This window comes from Aulonocara sp. 'chitande type north' Nkhata Bay, linkage group LG3, assembly GCF_057382095.1.
Source record: "Aulonocara sp. 'chitande type north' Nkhata Bay isolate Kocher_YH1m ecotype deep benthic linkage group LG3, A_spYH_male_GT1.1, whole genome shotgun sequence".
Classification (NCBI taxonomy): Eukaryota; Metazoa; Chordata; class Actinopteri; order Cichliformes; family Cichlidae; genus Aulonocara; species Aulonocara sp. 'chitande type north' Nkhata Bay.
Window position 1 is genome coordinate 27,857,006 of NC_141346.1, and position 18,067 is coordinate 27,875,072.

General features: G+C 42.0%; 2 protein-coding genes across 3 annotated transcripts in view; both read right to left on the bottom strand.

Annotated features, from left to right (window-relative positions):
• LOC147334960 (uncharacterized) overlaps positions 1-18,067 on the bottom strand; it is a 78,755-nt gene that overhangs the window by 54,701 nt on the left and 5,987 nt on the right. The gene's annotated exons all lie outside the window — the stretch shown is intronic.
• Positions 4,364-6,037, bottom strand: LOC147334965 (tripartite motif-containing protein 16-like). 2 transcript variants are annotated; one of them, XM_086286920.1, is made up of 2 exons: positions 5,741-6,037; positions 4,364-5,662 (listed from the first exon to the last, which is right to left on the bottom strand). In XM_086286920.1, the coding sequence occupies exons 1-2, from the start codon at positions 6,035-6,037 to the stop codon at positions 4,364-4,366; spliced, it is 1,596 nt and encodes a 531-aa protein (XP_086143046.1). The 2 variants fall into 2 exon arrangements, with proteins under 2 accessions (XP_086143046.1, XP_086143045.1); XM_086286919.1 differs by having other exon boundaries at positions 4,364-5,496; positions 5,569-6,037.

Consider the following 18,067-nt stretch of genomic DNA (forward strand, 5'->3'; position numbering starts at 1 on the left):
CTGCAACTTTAGCATCACCTTCTGAGGGGAGCTGAATTAGCTGTTCTCTAACAACTAGGCCTGCTGGCCATGGTGTCTCACAGTTTGGCTCCAACACTGCATGTGACCCACTCAACACACTCTTATTTAGCCAACCACATTGCACTGTCATCATGTTACGCTTCGGGATGGTCACAGGTCGCCTTCCTACTCGGGCTATGTGGGGATGGCTGTCAGGCGTTTGTTTCTTTAGGACAGACAGGACAGCTCTTGCAGTTTTGCGCCCCACCTCGAATGCTGAGCACAATCTGTCCAGCATATGCCCTGGGGGGATACAGTCTTTGCTGGTGTCATTTCTCAAAGCTAATTCTTCTATCACATTAAAGCCGATGATGGGACATTCAATGTCACCGCTGGCGACTAGGATTGGAACTTGGACGGGCCTGTTGGTCATCCCAGCAACAGCATTTTTGGACAGGCTGAACTCAGTCTCTATCCATCCTTCATATGGAATACTGGTCCCATTAGCAGCTGAGAGCTCTAAAGCTCCCTCTTCGAGCAGCTCTTCCACTGACCTCATTTCAGCATCAGGCAGGTGTTTCTTTCTCCAGTTCGTCCCCTCTATCGATACTTGTGAGCCGGTGTCCCACAATATTGTGGTGTCCACACCTCCTAAGAAGCCACGGACCTGGCATCTTTTGCCTACCAGCTTCGCCATTTGTTGTTTACCAGTGAGGGGTGCTTTGAGGCTGAATGGGTCGGTTTGGTGCTTCTCCCCTTCAGGGTTAAGTATGATTTCGATCTTACTTGAATTAGCTGAGCACTTTTTCCTACGACAACCTGCTGCCCAATGTTCCGTACTGCCACATTTGTAACAGTGGTCACATTTGTTTCCTGTATTGGATGATTGACACTGCTGGCACTGTCTAACGTTTGTGCTCCTAGGTTGTGATTGGTATTTCCGGTCAGGTGGTTCGGCCATTCTCATGTGCTGAGGCTTAACGGTCTGCTGGAGGCTAGCAATGTGAGTGGTGAGGTTCTGCAGAGCCTCACATATAGCCTTGTTGCCTTGATCAACTTTATCCATTAATGTGTCTCGTTTGACCGCTCCACCTTGCTTGATCTTACTTTCTGATGTGTGCATACTGCTTTCTTTCTCCACCTCTTGATCTTCCCCACTTACTGCTGCAACTTTGATAATCTTTGCTCTTGATGCAGCTGACAGCTTATTCTTTCTTTCCATTTCCAGACTGTATGCCGCAGTCATTTTTTCCAGAAGAACCTCATCTGTGATTTTAGGATTTTGCAGGTATAGCTTCACATCAGCTCGGATGGTGTCATCATGGAGGCCAGTGAGTACTGTCTGGAGAAACTGATTTTGGATCAGCTCCGAACTGTACTTTAAACCAGACTTAACTCTCTCTGAAGCAAGAACAAGTTGTTGTCTCAAATCCATTGCTCGCATCAAAAACTGGATTGGAGTTTCTTTTGGCTCCTGTACAGCACGTGTGAGCGAGTGATACAACTCTGTGGCATCTTTCTCAATGTAATGAGTCCGTAATATTTGCCTGAGAGCTTGCAAAGTCAAATCTACTCTACTCTCAAGGTAGCTTTTCAGTTTTGTTCCTGGGGTTATAGCTTGAATGATGGCTTCAACAATGTCTCCTTCATCATATCCCCTCTTCAATGCCCTCTGGATTTGTCTTTCCAAGCTAGTGTATGTTAATTTGTCCTTTTGGTTTGGTTCTCCAATTTGTCCCATTATTTTCAGATCCCGTCGGTACAGTGGGTGTACAAAAGGGACACTTTGAGTAGCGACAGGGGTGACTCGTGTAGCATTCAGATGAGAAACACTTTCTCTCTGCTCGTCTGAGTTACTGGGTGCTATCACATTTTCAGCCACAAGGTGGTGCTCTTGTACCACTTGTTGAGACAACGGAGCATTACTTTCGCATCTCTTTTGCTTCACTTCATTAATTTTGTCATCTAATTCCAACAACAGAGACATTCCTTCATCTTCTCGTGCAGTAACATCCTCTCCCTCTAAGTACTGCAGAATACGCCGCCTCAGTTTACGAGGTAAGTCTTTTTCACTTTCATCCACGGCTAAACTGAGGGCAGCACAAATCTCATTCAAATCCGGTGCTAGCAGTGTAAGTAACTTTTCCTCTATCTCCTCAAGAATTTGCTCCCAATCAGGAGACATCTGCTGTACTTTAGACATGACGAAAAACTTTTACCTTCACTGCCTTTTCTTGGAGGGATGGCACTGCGGTATGAGTTCAGGTGGGGGGTAATGAGCGAGGCTAGTCACATGTAGCTCGTCCTTCTTTGCGGTATAAACTCCAAACCGGGCGGAAACACCAAGATTATGTTGCACCCTCAGAGAGACATGACTCCATTCTCCTTTTTCTTGCAACTTTATTCTCCTCAGTTCAGGTTTGGAGTTTACAGGCAGAATAGCGTATCATCAGCAAAACATCGCTCCCTCACGTCTCAGACACTGTTTGTTTGTTTTTTTTCTCTGCGCTTACTGATGACATCACACATCTGAACTCTGACCTCCTGGAGCCAATAAACTACAAAAATTAACTAGAAATGTGTCCAAAAACAAAACACAATTAAATAAGAATAGTCTTTAAAGATTTTCCCCACAATTCAGAAAAATTTAAGTTTTATAACTACTTTTAGAGCGCAACAGAAACACACTTCTTCACACTTGCTCCGCTCCTTGTCCAAACACTCCTCACACGAGCAACCCACTCACACTCACGGGGTCCAGGAATCAAAACGGGCGGGTCCAGATAAACCTATAAACATAGGCGAGGGTAAGTCGGCGGCAAGCACGGGCACAACTAATTCACAATGAAGCCAGAGTCTGACGAGGACTGACGAGGGTCACTCAATATTCGAGCGACAAATAGCTCAGAGCCCCAGCCTTAAGAAGAGCCAGAGATCAACTGCAATTCACTCAAGATCAGCTGCAGGTGCGTGGGCCAAGGGCGGGAGCCCAATCAGAGCTCGGCCCAAGCAGGTAGGAGAGAGAGAAAAACAACAAATACTTGTGGCCACACTGGGCTGGCCGGGGAGGCACAGGGACCATGACAACTTTTTTCAATGAATCATCCATCAGTACAAATCTAACTCAAATCAAATACAACAAATTCATCATTCATAAAAAAAAATATCCAACCCTGCAGGGATCAAACATCTGATCAAACACCAGGGTTGGACACAGACTTTCTAATCTGACATCACAAAGTTATTCTGAAGCTGTAAATCTGATTAAAAACTCCCCAAAACTACTAAGAGAAAACCCTTAAAAGGTTCAGTGATAGAAGGAAAATCCTTTACATATAAAATCAACAGAGGTTCCTGATAAATAGACTAATAAACAGAGAATAGCTGAACAGTTTCTGTGACACAGACGTAAAAATGCATAAATGCTCCATGATTTTCATTTCTATCCATCATCTTGAACACTGACTATAAATGTGTTCACTTCATTATTGTGTGATTTGGTTTCTTCACGTGTCTCCTTCAGTGCAAATAAAGGACTGTTAGAGTGTGTGCTGTGTGTTTTTCTGAAGCATGACAATCCTTTCCAACAAGTATTTCCAGCTGTTTGTCTCCACTCTGCACTTTAGTCTTTCTTCCTGTCATGTCTGTGTTTGTCCACCAGGTGTCTCCCTCAGCTCATTTTCTCCAAATCAGAAGCTTCAGATTTGTGGAGACGCTCTGCCTGCCAGACACAGCTCAGGGCAAAGAAACATGTCTATCCTCCACAACATACAGGCCTGTATCATTTAGTGTCTGTATTTAAATGTATAAATGATCGAGTGTGATCAAACTTTTCATATGAAAAATAATATTAAATGTCAAACAAGTATTTAATTTTTGTTACATTTTAAAGGTTCAAACCTCAAACAAATTAAGTTTAAAATCATATATGATCAAGGAAATCAACAATCTTCACATTTCAGAAACTGGAAGCAGCTTTAAATGTGACTAAAATAATGATAAAACAATCAATTCTCTAATCATTGACTAACTGATGAATCACTGCAGCTCCAATATATTGTTGCATTTGACAACCCACTACAGCAACTACAGAATAAAAGCACTAACCAGACTGATGACAGATTTCAAACATGCTGAATATGAAGAGTAGTATCATTTAAACTCACATGATTATCAGCCATAAGAACAAATTCAGATTTATATTGATGTAAGGTATATAAATGTAAGTACAGTTTGAATCAGTGCAATATTATTTTCACACATCAATGGACCACTGAACTTCTCAGCTTCTAAAATGTAAAGCCTCATTTAGAAACTACACAAGTACATATAATGGTCAGGGATCAACATGAACCTGTCTTCTCTATTTGACTTTAATCAACTCTGCAGTGGATCCAAGTCCATAAAGAAAAAGTCCAGCATAGAGCGGCTGAGTGAATGTGGTCTGGACTCTGTGGAGGAGAGTCATGGTTTCAGAGACGCTGTAGAAAGACAGAATACCTGCTCTGTGATCCAGGTACACTCCTACTCTGGAGGAATGAGGACCTGAGAGGACAGTTCGGACATTGTTGTGTCGAAATTTAAAACTTCCTGTGACCCAATATAATGCCCAAGATTTGTCATTGTTTCCAAATCCACATTCATCGCCCGTCCCTGCTCTGCTGATATTCTTGTATGCGACTGCTACACGAACTCCTCCCCCTCTCCACTCCACCTCCCAGTAACAACGTCCAGTCAGACTCTCTCTACTCAGGACCTGATACCATCCAGTGAATCTGTCTGGATGATCAGAATAAGACTGTTGTTGGTTCATAAATGTTACTTTTCTGTTCCCCTCAGATAATAACAGATGTGTGTTTGCTGTGTTTGGATCCAGTGTGATTTCATGTGAATATTTTAAGAATCCAGCTCTGGTCTTTGGCTCTGCTGGTGACAGTAAAACATCCTCTTCAGTGACTGTCAGTGAGATGTTTGTCCATTCCTCTCTCAGAATGTCCTGTAGTTTATCTCTGGTCTCTGACACAGCTGCTGTCACATCCTCAAAGTAGCTCAGAGGACGAATATTGATGCTGGATGAGTGTGCAGACTCACTGAGTGCTGACAGTGAGGGGTAGTTGTGTAGAAACTGGTTGTGATCCTCTGTGTGTGAGAGCTGCTCCAGCTCGCCGTCTTTCCTCTTCAGCTCAGCGATCTCCTGCTCCAGCTTCTCCTGAAGCTCTTTGACTCGACTCACTTCAGTTTCCTGCTGGGATCTGACCTGCTGCTTCACATCAGAGCTTCTTTTCTGGATGAGACGGATCAGCTCAGTGAACATCTTGTCACTGTCCTCCACTGCTTTATCAGCAGAGCCATTGATGGCCTCCACCTCCTGTTGAAGCAGCTTCACATCTTTCTCTCGCTCCTGGATTCTCTGCTGGATGTTTAGTCGTCTCACCTCGAGCTCCTTCTGCTTCTCAGTCCTTTCTGCTGCAGCTGGGACTGTTTCATGGCCTTTATGTTCATCCATTGTGCAGAGATAACAGATACTCTGCTGATCAGTACGACAGAAAATCTTCATCACCTCATCATGACGAGAGCAGATGTTCTCCTGGAGCTTCACAGAAGTTTTAACCAGCATATGCTTTTTAAAAGTTTGAGATTCATAGTGAGGTTGGAGGTGTTTCTCACAGTAAGAGGCCAGACAGACTAAACAGGACTTGATGGCTTTCAGCTTCCTCCCAGTGCAGACATCACAGGCCACATCTTCAGGTCCAGCATAGCAGTGATCAGCTGGAGCAGCTTGGAGTCCAGTCTTCTTCAGCTGCTCCACTAAAGCTGCTAACATGGTGTTTTTCTCCAGGACAGGCCTCGGTGTGAAAGTCTTCCTGCACTGAGGGCAGCTGTGGATTCCCTTCCTGTCCTCTTCATCCCAGAAACCTTTAATACAGTTCCTGCAGTAGCTGTGTCCACAGGTTGTAGTCACCGGATCCTTCAGTAGATCCAAACAGATGGAACAAGAGAAGGTTTCTCGGTCCAGCTGAACTCCTTTCTGCGCCATTTCTCCTCTCAGTGTCAGTGACTGTGTGAGTTTCTCTTCCTTATAACTGAAACTAGTCTGAGCTCTGATCTCAACAACATGTTTCTGCAGTGAATGGAGCCTGTCAGCTCTTACACGTCACCAAATGTTGGTTACACCCATCTTCAAACTGCAGATCTGAAGGGGAGGGAACGAGGAAACATGTGGACAGAGAGGAGGTGCTGTGTTTACAGTTTTTTCTGATTGCTTAAGCCCCTTTTTTTGCAACTATTGGCTAATTTTGCAAAACTCTTCACACAAATAAGAAAACCTGTCACCCAATCATCAAAACATTGTAGTTCTCTTGCAAAAGCAAACACAGCTAGATTAACTCTTCACACCTTCGTAAAAATGGTGTTTCCGTATCAAACAGTACACACAAGCCATCATCTACTAAGCACACAATGCGCCAACTGCGCACTGATGGTATGAATACAAAACACATCTGGCTTTTGCTTTCTCTGTGCACAAGGTAGGCTATGTCAGTTTGAGCTCATACTTCTGTCATAGATCCATAAGCATAGAGGGATCCAAACTTCAAGTACTGGTGTTTATTCAAACACATCAAAACAAACACAAGTGTTTATTTCTAAGTATAGGATTATTTGCAATCGCCATAATGACTATATGGGTTACTTGGTCTGCAGTGAACATGCTTCCTCTGCCCCAGCATCTGGTCATCTAGCAATTCTGTAAAGTAACAATTTCAGTATTTTTACATCAATGGTATTGGTGTGTTTCTCATTGGCATACGGCAGTGCTACAAATCTTTGTGCGAAGTGACTGTACTAACCAATTCTCATTTCAAGATGTCCTTATGATGCTTGCTACAGTGTAGCGGCTCGAGTTAGGCTGGACCTGTTGGCCAGCTTCCCTCAGGGTCATTCCACGGTTGATGACATGGTCCACTATTGTAGCTCTGATGTCATCAGCAATTCTATTTCTTACTCTTCCTACCCTTCCTCTCCCCCCTCCTCGTCTTCCTCTCCCCCCTCCTCGTCTTCCTCTTGCTCCTCCTTGTCCTTGTCGTCCTCTTCATCCTACTTCTTCACCTCCACGTCCTCTTCCTCGGCCTCCTCTACTTCTCACTCTTCCTGCTCCCTCCATTGTACTCCGCACACACAGCTTACCTGTATTATAGTGCTTAGCCTGATTGCAAAGTGAACTAATTATCTAAAAAAGTTTTCACATGTGAAAGTGTGCCAGACAGTTGACAAATTAGTGTTAATGATAGCCATACATGTGTATGCTTTTGCTAGGAGTGTGTTGGAAATTTGGTAATTGAGTGTTGTGCAGTGAATTGCGCCTACAGTTTTGCAAAGTGTGTGTTACAAAATTGCAAACTGAGTGCAAAGCAGTTTTTGTGCTTTTAGTTTTGCAAACTCAGTGAGTGGTTTTGCTATAAGTCTGAATAGTTTTAGAGATTGTGCTACAGGAATCACAGTTAGGGTTTAAGCAATCAGAAAAAACTGTAAAACAAACACAAGTGTTTATTTCCAAGTTTAGGATTATTTGCAACCGCCATAATGACTATATGGGTTACTTGGTCTGCAGTGAACATGCTTCCTCTGCCCCCTCCTCGTCTTCCTCTTGCTCCTCCTTGTTCTTGTCGTCCTCTTCATCCTACTTCTTCACCTCCACATCCTCTTCCTCGGCCTCCTCTACTTCTCACTCTTTCTGCTCCCTCCATTGTACTCCGCACACACAGCTTACCTGTATTGTAGTGCTTAGGCTGATTGCAAAGTGAACTAATTATCTAAAAAAGTTTTCACATGTGAAAGTGTGCCAGACAGTTGGCAAATTAGTGTTAATGATAGCCATACATGTGTATACTTTTGCTAGGAGTGTGTTGGAAATTTGGAAATTGAGTGTTGTGGAGTGAATTGCGCCTACAGTTTTGCAAAGTGTGTGTTACGAAATTGCAAACTGAGTGCAAAGCAGTTTTTGTGCTTTTAGTTTTGCAAACTCAGTGAGTGGTTTTGCTATAAGTCTGAATAGTTTTAGAAATTGTGCTACAGGAATCACAGTTAGGGTTTAAGCATTCAGAAAAAACTGTAAGAGCAGGAAGAAGAGGGAGGGTTATCAGGCTGTGCTTCAGTCCAGGAAGAGGAGCAGTTTGAGAGCGATACTGTGTTTTTAACCCTTTTATTTACTGCTCACGTCAACTTTTAAACTTGTTAACACTTTCTTCTATATAAATAAACTTCAGTTTAGAAATGTCAGAGTTCTCACTGAAGTTAATGATCAGTCCTTCAGTTTCAGTCAATGCAGGAGGATAATGATCCGAAACCTCCACCTTTTTTATATACAGGCTCATCTTCTAGCTGTGAGTCCTGAGAAATGCCTCAAAAAACAAGACAAGTGAACTTCAAGGGTCTATAACGCTGCCCTTAAAGTTCATACTATGAAGGTAACGTTTTGCATGGCTTCATTAAATATGGTGCAACAAAAAAGTTTTGATTTTATCTTCGTCTCTGTCTCAGTGTCTGTCTCTTTGTACATTTAAACCCTTAGTTAGGAGTAAATGTGGATTTTCTGTGGCAAACATTAATGTCAGTTTCTCGGTTGATGAAGGTCACCTTTAACTATGACAGTGCTGAGATACGGACCTCCTCTGAAGTTGTCACTAGTGATGAGCAAAGCGAGACTTCGTGAAACATTTGAAGTCTTTGTGCTTGCATTGATGATTCCAAACAATCTGAAACCATCTCCACAGTGGCCCCTGCTGGACAATTTGGCTATTGTCACGTCCTGATCATATTCTGTGAAATGGTGACACAGACAAGTTCTGCACAACTTCAAACAAAACCACTTATTATATCAGACTATCAACAACTGTGATCATCACATGTTTTGGAGAAATCCTCAAACAAACAAGGCACCTTGGCTCCTATTGGATAGTGAAAGTGAGGAAAGTGCAGAAGAGGGGGGGGGGCAAATGACTTTTCCTATTGATGTTATTTAATTATTTCCTGTTGATGGTCTTTTTATAACTAAATGTGTTGTTAAAGTATTTTTTTAGCAGTTGGGTAATTAGTGGTACGGTAGAGTACTAAGGTCACATTAATGAAAGGAGAGAAATGAGTCCATTTTGAGATTAAACTTGAAATAGTGTTTTGAGAAAAGTCGAAATGTGGAGATTACAGTTGTTGTTTCCAGCCAGACAAATGCCACAGCAGCTATACCCTCACAAAATGCCTCAGAGAAACAAATCAATCAGCTGGCTTATCGTGTCTTGTGATACAACATGCATCCTCTTCATTTCACGAGGGTGTAACCATCGATATCCTTGCTTCAGTCCATTCCCAGACATTTCATTTTATACAAATCCAGCCAACACATTTGTGTCTTTTTCTCCCCTTCTTACATGATGCAGAAAGAGGCATTTATGTGGCCTCTACTAATTTATATTTTATATATTAATCACAGTCGAAATGTGTGTGTGTGTGTGTCCTCCCATGGGCGCTTAAGTTAATTTGCCAAGTTTGCAAGTTAGCAACTAAGGAAGAACAAACTTGGAGTATTTGATGTTGAGTAACAGCTCTTGTCTTTTGTGGCTCACTTTGTTGCTGCTGCAGCAGTGGCTGTGACATGAACTCTGCCTCATGTGTTCAGAGAGCTGCACACATTACCAAACTTGAAGGAGCTGTGTATGTGTGCTTTGCTTTCATTTGTGTTTCCACCTCTGGCCACAGTAACCCACTGTGTTCACTTTTCTGTTTCTGTTACATTTCATGAGTGTGTTTTAACACAGAATAAAAACCAAATCTGAGCTTGTAAAACTGTTTCTGTTCAGTCAAGAAACACAGACTGGAGGTCGTCTATAAGTCAGACTGTTTTTATTGATTATGAACTGAAGAGAGACGTCTCCACAGCGTCCAGTTAGCCATAAGTTGCTCTTCTTGTATCAGCAGTACTAGAAGCTACATTTGGATCAACACAGACTAATAAATGGATCCAGAACCATCCAGATCAGTTGTTGTGAAAACTGGTCACATAGTGGTTGTTAGGTATTTTAGCACCATGGGAGCATTTACTGGATATTGTTTTATAGTGACATTATGCAGGAAAACTCTGTCATTCAATAAGGCCCCTTTGTTTTAGTTATTTTTCTCTTTGACCCAAGAATTGATGTGTGAGAATCACAGGCTGGTACAAGGTTGAAATACCACAGAGATCACTCCCTCAGCTACATTAGTTTCTTAATCTTTTAGACGCCTGTTGAAGGCCAAATGGTTTGTTTCAGATTTCACTAATGAAAGAACTCTTTGTTTTGTGCCTTGAAAATATGTTGCTGAGATAATCACAATTGTAGCTGAACTGACACACTACACAAAGGATGCTTCTTCACCCAAGGGCAGGAAGACGCTGCCTTATCTTGGTCTGTACTGGTTTAAACTGATAAATCTGCTGTCTCATGAATTTTACCCTCTATATAAACTGTTGTACTTGTGAATAAAGTTGAGTCAATTTGGGAAGACAATCTGAAGCAGTCTCTGTTTTCTTGTTCTCCCAAGCTGCTCCCGAGCTCGTACTAACACGCTGAATGGCATGCTTGAATATTACTTGAGAATATATTTGACTGTGTTACAGACTAAGGGACATTCTCTGCTGATAGGTGAAGGTACATTCTCTGCTGATAGACGTCCACGCCTCGAAGGAAGTCGATCCACGGATTAGGCCCTGGAAACCGTTTCCTTCAATTTTGGTGTCAGAAGTGGGATCCTGACGAAGGTAGGCACTTGTCTTTTTATTTTATAAGACTGTGTTATGCCTTTCTCAGTGATCCACATAGAAACGGGATACGCTGACGAGGCCTTCTTCAGTGGCCCACATAGTAACAAGTGGGATACGCTGAGGAGCCTTCGTTAGTGGCCCACATAGAAACACAGGAAGTTGCCTGTTGTTTTGTAAATAAAAGCAGAAAGGACACAGGAAGTTGCCTGGGGTCATAAAACGAGAAGTTGTTCGTTAAAAAGTGAGAAGTTGCTCACTAGAAACATAAAATTGCTAGCAAAAAAAAAAAAATCAAGTAACCTCAGGTGTGCCACAGCAAAAATAAAAACTAACTTAAATCCTTCAAAGCGTCTAAACCCCTCTGGAAATCACTGACCATGGGTCAGAATAATTCAAAGACCTTAGACGGGTCCGATAAAAAATCTAAATTAACTGTAAAACCGAAAAAAATAAAATATAAAAATAGCGGCTCAGTACGACTCCCACTTCCGGTTACGTTTAACCCACGCTCGCGAATCAATGAAGACTTCCATGATTACGTATCCAGAACATGCGGAAGTGCTTACGTGACTGATTTCGTCTCGAACTTAGGAAATATCATGTGCCATACCATCCTCAGAGTTCAGGAGTTGTAGAAAGAATGAATAGGACCATAAAAAATCGCCTGACTAAAGCAATGATAGAAACAGGAATGACCTGGATCAAACTACTTCCTCAAATCCTCTGCGAGATTAGAATGACTCCATCCGCAGCAACCAAATTATCTCCATTTGAAATAATCATGGGAAGACCGTTTCCAACACCATGGTCAGCCTCCAGAGGGGCACCGCTATTGGAAGGGGACATAGACACTGCATTGTCTGACTATGTTCATAACCTGGTAGAAACACTGAATAATAACTATCAGAAAGTTTGTCTCTCTCAGCCTCTCCCTTCCATAGATCCAACCCATCCGTGGAAACCAGGAGATGCGGTGTTGGTAAAGTCGCTAAAACCAAGGGCACTCGGGGAGGCCGCGTGTTCCAGCCCCCAGACTGTACTTGCAGTGACGAGAACCAGCATCCTCACAGACGGACAACCTCAGTGGATTCATGCCAGCAGGGTTAAGACCAGCCCCACCAAACCACCTAAGGCGTCGGATCAAGTAGATGACGACTCAGGCGAGCCAGCGCCCGGATCCAATCCACCTACACACACGCAATCACTGATTAACACACAACGCCTGAAAGAGCCAAGACTCAGAAAGCCCTTTGATCCCCCGCCTGAACAACAACAAGGTACTCGAACATCCAGCAGGAATAAAAAGCCGAAAGTACCGCATGATGTCTAACCTGATAAAGATAGACTCGTTTCATCCTGATAATGGAGAAAATGAAATGCCCATTGTCATCACACGACGCTTATACGGGGTCTCTCGAACCTGGGACCAGGCCAGGAGACGACTGAAGAACTGTGTTTTTTATATATTTAGGTTATTAATCATATCTACTGCATTAACCTTAGGATTTTTATTTACTATTTCGTATTGTAAAGTGCAAGCCTGTTCACATTTCTGCAAGCCACATTTTGCTGACAATACCTCATGCTCCACTTGGCAAGACACCCACCTAGTACACTCGTCACGTTCTCTAAAATCAGTAGAAAGCAACACAGACACCACCAATAAACCATCTTATGCACCCCCTAGAACAGGAACTAACGCCTGGTATGAAAATGCCAGAATAGCCGCTCGTGACTTAGGAAACAGTAACTGTTATGTCTGTTCAAAGGGTAATCCAGAACAGGTAATAGTGGGATATCCAATTTCAGGTTTTCCCTTAACAAAGATGCTATTCAAAAATGATAAAAAGGGGCCCTTAACAGTAACCCTGATTGAAGCGGTGCGAGTAGAACTAAGTCCTTTAGATTGTTTATTCATATACACAGGACAAGTCTCTAGTAAGGATGTTAGCATGATTGACAACCCTATCCACCCCTGCAACCCAATGAAGCGCCCCGAAGACCGCACTGAACCTCTTTCGCCCCCAACACAGGTGCGCCATCACCCAAATATCTTGATGACATGCATACACTGACCAAAACTTGAAAACATGAATTATGACGCACAAAACTATACATTCTTTTCTGACTCTCCAGGAGCACGCTGTAACGAAACATGGCTAGCAGCGAGTGTTGACAGGACACAATATAGACATATGTTTTCTTATATATATGCATATATAAGTACGCATTCAGATAACTCAACAATCCTGCATTCGCCCAACACACTAAACGACTCGTACTGGGGAGGCATATTAAAAGGCTTTACAGCTTCGCGCCTGACCAGACCAATCCCACATGCTTATTGGATGTGCAATAATACTCTTAGATTAGCTCTACCTGTTAATTGGACCGGTACCTGTGGTCTAGTAACTTTAGCTCAAGAACTACTGATACAACAAACCTCGGATCTGCCTGTATCCAGCAGACGTACTAAACGCGCCGCTTATTCACATAACGTTTACAAAGATGCTATAGGAGTTCCACGCGGGATACCAAATGAATTAAAGGCACAAGGAGAAATATCAGCAGGGTTTGCCTCAATACTACCGTGGATACAGGTAAACAAAAATGTAGCCTGGATCAATTATGTTTATTACAATCAGCAAAGACACACCAATCTGACCAATACGGCCCTTAAAGCCCTAGGAGAACAGATGTCTGCTACCTCCTTAATGACCATGCAAAATAGAATGGCCTTAGATATGCTGTTAGCTGAGAAAGGAGGTGTTTGTGCTATGTTTGAAGATGTTTGCTGTACTTTCATTCCCAATAATACCGCCCCTGACGGTTCATTCACACAAGCTATGAATAAACTTGAAGCATTGCAGATAGAACTAAGAGCCAATACAGGTCACGGTCAGTGGCTAGACAAGTGGATGCAGGACACGTTTGGAAAATGGAAGGAACTAATTGTAGCCTTTGTAACAGTTGTAGCATGTATTATTTTGTTTTTGATGATTATTGCCTGTTGTGTGATACCCTGTGTACGCTCAATGATAACCCATATAGCTACCAGTACAGCTACTTCAATGTATTTGCAATTGGCACAAATTGATCCTGAGGATGTGCCAGATGTTACCAATGATGTTCCTGATGTGTATATTGAACATTAGGTTGTGAACTATTACATTTTATGATTTGCTTTTTATATTATGTTATTACATTTGTGATTTTTCCTTTCTATTTGAGTTATTATTTTAAAAAATAATAAAAGAGGGGAACTGTTAGGTATTTTAGCACCATGGGAGCATTTACTGGATATTGTTTTATAGTGACATTATGCAGGAAAACTCTGTCATTCAATAAGGCCCCTTTGTTTTAGTTATTTTTCTCTTTGACCCAAGAATTGATGTGTGAGAATCACAGGCTGGTACAAGGTTGAAATACCACAGAGATCACTCCCTCAGCTACATTAGTTTCTTAATCTTTTAGACGCCTGTTGAAGGCCAAATGGTTTGTTTCAGATTTCACTAATGAAAGAACTCTTTGTTTTGTGCCTTGAAAATATGTCGCTGAGATAATCACAATTGTAGCTGAACTGATACACTACACAAAGGATGCTTCTTCACCCAAGGGCAGGAAGACGCTGCCTTATCTTGGTCTGTACTGGTTTAAACTGATAAATCTGCTGTCTCATGAATTTTACCCTCTATATAAACTGTTGTACTTGTGAATAAAGTTGAGTCAATTTGGGAAGACAATCTGAAGCAGTCTCTGTTTTCTTGTTCTCCCAAGCTGCTCCCGAGCTCGTACTAACACGCTGAATGGCATGCTTGAATATTACTTGAGAATATATTTGACTGTGTTACAGACTAAGGGACATTCTCTGCTGATAGGTGAAGGTACATTCTCTGCTGATAGACGTCCATGCCTCGAAGGAAGTCGATCCACGGATTAGGCCCTGGAAACCGTTTCCTTCAGTGGTGATATTGCATTTCTCCATGAACTAATTGTACTGAAATGTTACTTAATTTGCATAACAAAGAGAGAGACACAAATTTATAGTTATGCCATGTAAAAAATTAAAGACGCCTAAACACAAAATATTTAGAGCCTGCAGCTCTCATCATCACAAAGTCTAACCAACAACGTCTAAAATGTCTAAATTATATGTTCCAAAGATTTCATCCATCAGTGTAAGCATGATTAAAATGTGTATAATGCAACAGATTTAGTAATAGATGATAGTAATGCAACAGATTTAAAAATACAGTTCCTCTTTCCTCAGCACTAAAAGTCCTGTGGGTATTTAAACTGTAGTATATAAGTAACAACTGATATCTGCTCTTTAAAAAAAGGCACCAAAGACAATAAGATGATTAAAAAAAATTCAGGAGAATCAGTCTAATCCAACATCTCTGGACTGAAAAACAAACTAATATATGTACGAGACAGTTACCTGATATACTAAGTGAGGAAAAGTATGAAACACCAATGTGAGAATATTTCTCTGCACAGTAAGTTCATTATTCTGAGTCAGCACAGAGGTGGATACTAGAGTCAGGCTTCACCCTAAACCCAGCATATACAGGTTCAGTGAAGGTGGTGTTGAAGGTGTGCAGGTGGATCAGTTTATCAGAGGAGACGCTGTAGAAGGACACAGTTCCTGCAGAACAGTCCACATACACTGCTACTTTGTGACAGAGAGCTGAGGAGAGCAGAGGGATGGCTCTTAAATCAAATTTGTGACTTGCATAGTAACCCTTATCATCACTGCAGTTGAGACTCCAGGATTGATGAGTCCTTCCAAACCTGCTTTCATCACCATCTCCTTTCCGTCTGATTCCTCCATAAACTACAGCAACATGAACCTCTCCTCTCCACTCAACCTCCCAGTAACAGCGACCACTCAGACTGTTGGTACAGAGCAGCTGAGGCCAGTGATCAAACCTAAGATCCTGATCAGGATACAGCTGGTCTTCTTTCACATGTGTCACCTCCTTGTTGTCATCAGACAGTTTGAGGTTTCTGTGTGCTGTGTTTGGATCCAGCGTCAGATCACAGAAATCTACAAGGAACCGTGACAAAAAATGTAGAACAGTACAAGATTGTGTGAATGCAGCTCATAAATGAAAAATACTTACATTTCCTTAGACCTGGTCTCATCCACTGGACTCCTTGAGGCTCCACACTGAAATGAGCACATTATCTTTTAGTGTGCAGACGTGGCCTTTATGTTCTCTGATTCATCTTTTCTAGAGAAATAACCTTGTGTTTTATTTTATCTCTTAATAAAGTCAAACAGATAATACGGTTCTAAGGTTTTATGTGTCAAAGCACAATTAAAAAAAAAAAATCATCTGGTCTGTACCAGGTTCTTAAATTACCTAAATACAACCTGACAGTGAGTATTAGACATGTAAAAAGGTCAAAATAATATATAAATATCTGTGTGCACACAGTGCACAGGAATTGAACAACTTAAGAGGAATCGCTTTATGATAGGCTCCAGCGCCCCCCGCGACCCTGAAAAGGATAAGCGGAAGCGAATGGATGGATGGAATCGCTTTATGAAGAATTCTAACTTTTCACATGACTGTATCAGCTCTGTATGAAATAACAAATATTTACTTCACTTTTATTTGGCACCAGGAAAGTCGAAATCCTGTTTCAAAGCTTACAGTAGTTCTGCATTTATTGGCATGAAGACACACAGTAAGCTCCAGACTGAGAATAAGTCTGGGAACCCAATCTGACCCAAAACATTGGCAAGGGGTGACATTGAATCTAGTACGGAGGGGGACAATGAAACAAAAGTGTTACAGTTTCTCAACCAGGTGAACTAAAACTAAAACTTCCGGTATGATGGCGCCTGTGTTTGGCTCTGCCGCTGCAGGGTGCAGTTTGTCGCGCTCTGCTACTGTTGTGTTATTTTTTTCTGCTCTACTGTTCTCATTCAGTTTTAATGATGTATTTGCTGCCCTGGTGTATGATCGCCTGGCTTTGCTATCCATCCGATCCTCTATGATGCCTCACGATGTCTCGTCATCCTCTGGCATTTTTCACCCTCCTCCATTAACTGGATCCTTGTCAGGGGATTTCGGTGGTTCCTCTAGACCACGGAGAAGGAGAGGGAGAAGAGGAGGTTTTCAGGTAAAGCTCAGGCTTTACTGGTGGCGTGGTTTGGCTGATAAGCGACGTTGAGCGTGCGTTGTCTCCTGTGTTTAGAAAAGCTCCATGGAGGGGGACTTGTTTTCCACGGCCTTGTTTGGATACGCTGGGCCCGGCTCTTTGTGACCAGGATGATGTATTTTGGACACAGCGTTTGGAGTTTTGGGATGTTTGGGTTTTTTTTTTCTGGTTTGTACTTTCGATTATTCTTGTTTTCATGATTATATATTCTGTATTGGTTTCATACTTTCTTGCAGCAGCATTTCAGCAACCTCTAAACTCAGTCTGAGTCTTTCTCCTGTTGTTTATGAGACGTTTCCACCAGAAGCGTCAGTGGGAATAACGGAGCAGGAGGGAAAGTCTTTGTGGGTCATTCATCATCATGTAAATGTGATGAGGATATTGTGTGTTCAAATTCAGCTGTCTAAGTGTGTGGTGAGTTCATTGAGAGAACGTGTGTCCAGCTTGTATTCCTGTGTATATATTGTCTGTGTTTCACTCTGCTCGTTGTTGCCCCCTCCCTCTTGGTGCATGTAATCTCTGTTAGCCTGTTTGGTATTACAGTTTTTTCTGAATGCTTAAACCCAAACTGTGATTCCTGTAGCACAATCTCTAAAACTATTCAGACTTATAGCAAAACCACTCACTGAGTTTGCAAAACTAAAAGCACAAAAACTGCTTTGCACTCAGTTTGCAATTTCGTAACACACACTTTGCAAAACTGTAGGCGCAATTCACTGCACAACACTCAATTTCCAAATTTCCAACACACTCCTAGCAAAAGTATACACATGTATGGCTATCATTACAGTTTTTTCTGATTGCTTAAGCCCCTTTTTTGCAACTATTGGCTAATTTTGCAAAACTCTTCACACAAATAAGAAAACCTGTCACCCAATCATCAAAACATTGTAGTTCTCTTGCAAAAGCAAACACAGCTAGATTAACTCTTCACACCTTCGTAAAAATGGTGTTTCCGTATCAAACAGTACACACAAGCCATCATCTACTAAGCACACAATGCGCCAACTGCACACTGATGGTATGAATACAAAACACATCTGGCTTTTGCTTTCTCTGTGCACAAGGTAGGCTATGTCAGTTTGAGCTCATACTTCTGTC